This window comes from Berkeleyomyces rouxiae (assembly GCF_048999995.1).
Source record: "Berkeleyomyces rouxiae strain 22BRR77 chromosome Unknown BrBRR77_ptg000001l, whole genome shotgun sequence".
NCBI lineage: Eukaryota > Fungi > Ascomycota > Sordariomycetes > Microascales > Ceratocystidaceae > Berkeleyomyces > Berkeleyomyces rouxiae.
The window spans coordinates 4612432-4618431 of NW_027396491.1; the positions used below are offsets into that span (position 1 = coordinate 4612432).

General features: G+C 51.2%; 1 protein-coding gene across 1 annotated transcript; it reads left to right on the forward strand.

The window, feature by feature from the left end:
• Nucleotides 1-2288: 2288 nt before the first annotated feature.
• Nucleotides 2289-4790, forward strand: BROUX77_001295 (uncharacterized protein; the record flags this gene model as incomplete). The annotated part of the gene is made up of 3 exons (XM_073745708.1): nt 2289-2570; nt 2684-4364; nt 4504-4790. The coding sequence occupies 3 exons, from the start codon at nt 2289-2291 to the stop codon at nt 4788-4790; spliced, it is 2250 nt and encodes a 749-aa protein (XP_073609530.1).
• Nucleotides 4791-6000: the final 1210 nt, after the last annotated feature.

Below are 6000 nucleotides of genomic sequence, written 5' to 3' on the forward strand. Positions count from 1 at the left end.
GTGAAAAGCCAGGAAAAAGAGGGGCCTTGAGGTGACGTGGAACGGCCGGCTGGCAGCGGTTGGAGCAGGTGCGAAGTTTAGCTGCGGACTCGAGGACTCGGCTCTAGGACGAGATACTTGAGCAGACATTGAAGTATGTGGCCCGCCCTCTCTGAATTGACACATGCAAGAGTATAAAGTACACGTCGCTTCCCCTGATACCGCGAGCACGTTGTTGTCTTGATGCCGCGGCAGCCCGTGTATAGCAGATCAGCGCGAGGCGGTGGTTGGCTGTTCAAGTGTGTCACCTGGTTGGTTTGCTGCAGCTTAACACGCAGCATGGAAATGTATGTACAAGCCCCCCCATGTGTCAGAGTGCAGAAGACCATGAAGATGATGTCGTCTGGCAGCTGTGAAGAAAGCCCCAAGAGCCCGGCTGGGGCTAGATCCAAGACAGACAGACACATGTGCAAACGTATGTACATATTCATACACACATACAGCAGCTGAGTCTTATACAGTCACCGCTATGGAAATTGCTTGTGACACATGCACATGTGCTAGAAGGAACGGCTGGACAAGTAATTCTGCAGGTAGGAAAACGGCTCATCTGATGCATGTAGCGGGAGCCTGTGAGTCGACAAAAGCTAGGATGGGGCCCGCCGGCGAGTATGGAGTAAAACAGGTAAACAGCACAGTAGAACAGCTAGCAGCACGGATAGAGAAGTTGCTTGGACGCTTGGAGAAGACAACGCAAGATGAAGAATTGCCCCAGCAAGCATGTGCGAGTTGAGCTCGCTGTCGTATTGGGAACTTTGCTCGCCGTCGTTGGATCAGCCCCTCACCGCCCGGCAGAAAAAAAAGTCCGCGGGCCCACATGACCCAAGTGCCTGTAGCGAGTCCGTGCATTCTGGCAAGCTTTACCTGTTTGGTGTTGTCATAAAAGCATCGGGACAAGAAAAAGCCTGCGACGGAGACCATATAATAGGGAGTTTGGAGAGGTCAAGACAAGGACCGGCCGGGCCATATAGCAGCGACGGAGCGCTCCTGGTTAATAAAGACTCGCGCCTTCTGCGCCTTCGCAGCCACGCGGTCAAGTTGTCTTTCATGCGCCCCCAATGTCTCAGTGCGACACTGGCGCTCCACCGAAAACTGTGGCAGCAGCAAGAGCACCCGCCGGTGTGACACAAAAGCGGAAAGTGCCTGAGGGTGGATGATGGATGACTCGACGAGCAAACGGCGCAAGAACGGCGGAGCTTGCTGCTAGGAAGGAGCTAATCAAACAGACTAGCAACCTCTAGAGCGCCAGAGGAGCAGGGAAAGAGGGGCCACGCAGCAGCCGCCACCGAAGACCAGCTTGCGTGGGAGCCTGCGCTTCCTGGCCGTGCCTTCCTAGCCGGGCCTGCAAATTGTAAGTAAGCGACGGACTTATGACTGACTACACCACGTCTTATGGGATGCAAAAGGGAAGGAGCCCAGACGGGTGTGGGAAGGAAGGATTGGAGGAGGGGGAAGCCCAGCACGCACTTGTACAAGTAGTTGTACATAATTTTGTTCATACATTTGTGTGGTAGTTGCTATTTTTCAATCCAGAAAAATAATATCGTGGATCATCGCTGGGAATTTTTTCTTCTCCCTTCTTTTTTTTCTCTCTTCTCCTCATAGCCCGCCTTTCCGCCTTTTTATGCTCAGCGCCGCGCCGCTGCCGCCCCGTTCTCGATCTCGCGGCCGCTGTTTGTCTAGCCTTGCACGTGAGTCGATGACTCGTACGCTGCAAACGCCGCGCCCTTGACTTACACGCTGGACTCCTGCTGCAAAATCTCGAGATCCGGCTCCTGTATTGACTCTCGCTCTACGTCGCTATTGTCGTGGTGCGACCTGCTGAATAATTCCCGGCTCCGTGCTACGCTCTTTTTTCCCGACGCTTCTGTTCTGGTTTCCTCGGGTTCTCTCCATTTTTCCGTCAGCCAGCCAGCCTCACTCACTTCTGCGCCAACGTCCGTCTCACTCGCCCACTTATTCGCTTCCGTTGGTTATTTTCTGCGCCCTGCCGGGCCACTATCGCGACCATCTTCCTCAACTCCAAAAAAAAAAGTACCCACCAACGTCCCGCGGCATATTTCTGCCACCACCAAATCTTATTCGCTCGACCAACATCCAAGCAAGACTGCATATCCGTACCCCAATTTGTTGCTCGCCGTCTGACATCCTGACGGCCGGGCCACCTTCTTCTTCTTGGATTAGCTCTATCCCCGGCGCTGGTTGCTTGTCCCCCCCTCCTTCTCTTCTCTCCACATCCGCCCCTCTCCATGGAGGAGTCGCCAGCAATAAAGCAACAGCCTCTGTCTCCATGCAGCCCATATGTGGCTCCGCGGGGCTTCGGTAGCGTTGCTTTCCCTCCTGTCGCCGTCTCGGACCCCAACACCATCAATCTTTCCAACAACTCGACCAAACGGAAGCGCTCTAGCATGAACGCCATGGACCACAGCAGCCCTGGCAGTCCTGGTGCCCTTGACGACGATCAGACCGAAAACGAAAAGAAGCGCCAGCCCGGTGTCAAGAGGGCCTGTAATGAGTGCCGACAACAAAAGGTGCGTCGTCTTCTCAGTTTCACCCCGCCCGCCCGCCAAAGTCGAATTCCTGGTCACCGGTGCCCTACTCGTTGCGCATAAAGTCCACTAACATGATGTCTTTTTTTCTCCAGCTTCGCTGTACCGTTATCCAGGATCCCTTCCAGCCGTGCCAACGATGCACTCGCCTGAAACTTGAATGCAAAATCGAATCCAACTTTAAGCGCGTAGGCAAGCGTAGCAAACATGCTGAGATGGAAAAGGAAATCGAAAGTCTGAGACGTCAAATCCAACAAGCTAGAGACGCCGGTTTTGTCTTTTCAGAGGAAGAAGACTCAACTACCAACCACTCCCCTGTTGCGCCTCATGCGCATACGCGCAATGCCTCCATGGTATCCGAAACTGCTGTATCCTCTTTGATAAATCTCAGACGTGGCCCTTCACAAACACAACAAACTTTACCGCCTGCCACAAAGTACGCCTACGAACTCGAAGAGGTTAAGCTGACTGAGGAGGTTGCGACTAACCTGATTGCCGAGTTCTTCAACTACTATCATCAGTTTCTGCCCTTTCTCAACTCCCAACAAACACCTGAACAGTACTATGCGCAACATCCGCTCCTCTTTTGGGCCATTATCGCCGTTGCCTCAAGGCGATATGGCGACGGTGATCGCACTTTCCTAACATCGCTAGCCAACCCACTGACGAAGCTGATATGGACGACCATTGGAGATGTCCCCAGTAGCTACTACGTTGTGAAGGCTCTATGTCTGCTGTGTACTTGGCCTCTGCCTACAAGCTCTTCGGCCGCTGATCCAACTCATTTGCTTTGTGGTGTTATGATGAAGATCGCAACAATGATTGGACTCCATAGACCAAATCACATGCAAGACTTTTCACGTGTGTCTATCGATCTTGACCGTGATCAGCTACACGACCGCGTTGTAACTTGGGCTGTCTGTAACATAGTCGCCCAGACCGTGGGAACCGGCTACGGACAACCTGCCTCGACCCTCTATGACTGGACACTGGCTGTGGTTGACGGAGATGATTCCGCTCTTAAGCTGCCCACCGAGCTAGAGGTCCGCGTCATGCTTGAGCGTTTTTGCGACAAGGTGTCAAAAGAAATGTACAGCAACGCGAGCGATCCCCGAGGGGTTGCTGGTGATGGCCATCGTGCGATGCTTTTGCGCGTCTACAGAAGGGATTTCAATGAACTCAAGGCACGTGTATTGTCTCGTGATGTCAGTCCCATTGTCAAGCTTCATCTCAGTGCAGCCAACTTGCATCTTCGCTTGGCTGGATTCTACGACTCGAGCACAACTACGGGCTACCTCGACGACCTCATGGCGCTGTATCGGTCGACAGAAAAGTTTCTCAAGGACGTACTCGAAACAGAAAAGGTCACATCTCCAAACGAAGTTATTGGTGGGGGCATTCTATCTTACTGCACAAACTACATTCAACAGATGCTGGTAGCTGCAAGCTTCACTCTATTGAAGCTTCTCAAGTCCTTTTTCGTAAGGGTTCTTGACACCAAGTCCGGGAAGCAACTATTTCACCGAGCAGTCGAGGCCATTAGATTTACAAGTGTTGTGCCCAACGATCTGCAATCTCGCCTGGCTGAGCTCATGGTACAGATGTGGAACGGGACGCCCCATGCCGAATACTCGAGCCCCGAAGATGATACGCCGTTGCCAATTGACGATAGTCTTCAGCTCAAGGTCAGATGTCGACACAGCATGAGTCTGGTATTCGATACAATTTGGAGATGGCGAGAAGAATTCCAAGACAAAGGCCGTGGAAACCTGGATAGTAAGTTGGCCCTACCTAAGCTGCTATGGAATAATTAGCAGCGGGCGCCTTGCCCTCTACTCCATTTCTGCCCGAACTGGCAGTTTCCGGGCCTCTCCTCCTTTCAGGCTCCATTTACTCACTAACATTTCTCATACAGTCAAACATCCTATAGACATGGATACCTCGCACGAAACTACAGTGAAATCGTCGGCTAACAACGGGCTGGGCCCGCCCCCAGCTGGTCTGGGATTCCTGAATGGATCTTTGACGCCGACAGGCCCAGGATCTGGCCTATCTTCGGTTGAGAGTAATCCCGGCAGTATCATGAGCGCCATGAACTACAATGAGCCTTTGTATGACACTTTTGACCCCCACAACTGGATGCTGGACGGGCTGGTCGACTTTCCTTTCAGCTACTCGATGCCAAATATGGACGGTACATAGCGGGTCGGCGTTTTCCGTGCATTCATTGGAATGGCTCGTGACGTTTTTCTTTTTTGCATGTTGCCCGGCGTGGCTGGATGCCAGTGTCACGGGAAAAAAGGTATACTACACATTTCACTTCACAGCACTTTTCCTCTTCCTTTGGACTCTCCCCTCCTCTCCCCTCCTCTTCTTTTTTTTCCTTTTGCTTTATATATGACGCTTAATCCCTGGACACATGTCTCTTAACAGGCTGTCCTACCATATCAAGTCCTCTGTATTATTCTTCATCAAAGTTGGGCTGGCTTGTCGACTCCACCAGCTTATCATTACGGACTTTTTATGACTTCACACCTACTCACTACCCCAGGATCTTCAACGAACGATTTCCCCCTTTCATACAAGCGACGGCATGATTGCTTTTTTTCTTGCTCTTTTTTTTTACCTGGTTTTCGTTTTCTTTTCTTCTGAATCTACTCTTAGCACGAATCCAGTCTAGCTGGATATATCTACCACAACGGGAACGGACTGGACGCCCGAGTTAGGTCTGTTACCTTGCAATATTTCCCCTTGTCTCTTCTATCGTCCGAGTATTTTGGTTCTTTTCCTTTTACTTGCTTCATTGTTGGCCTCGTCTGATTCCTCATCTTTTCTTTTTTTCTTCTCCCGCTTTGCCAGACTACCATTTCAACACACTTCATTGTGTAGATTAAATGCAACCACTCCACAGCTTGTCTTAGTGTAATGAAGCCAGTGGCAGGGAAAGAAAAAAATGTGAGGAAAAGATAACATAATAGCTCATACATACAGCTTTGTTCTCAGACCTACTTACAGCCTCATGCAATGATAACAAAAGTTTCTGCACGCATCATGTTGGAAGCATGTTTGGTGATACCAGTAAGATAAGACGGGAAAAAAAAAAGGAAAGGGAGACGGCGATGCCCGGCCGTGTCTGTCACTAATATAAAGAATGCCTAAAGAGGAAGAGGACGAATAAGGAGAGAGACAAGGCTGACGGCGTGGTTCGAGGACATCATGTCAACCGGGCTAGGCGAATATCAAGACGACGGCCGGTAGAGTAAGGACGGGGCTATGGAGGGAGGACAGACAGAGCATGTTCTTATGTGTTGTATCAATATGTTGGAAAAGCGAGGGAGAGATTGGCGGAGGAGAAGACAGGAGAGACGGGTCTTTTTGACAAGTCGGTGAGGGGGAAGAAGGGAAGGGAAGG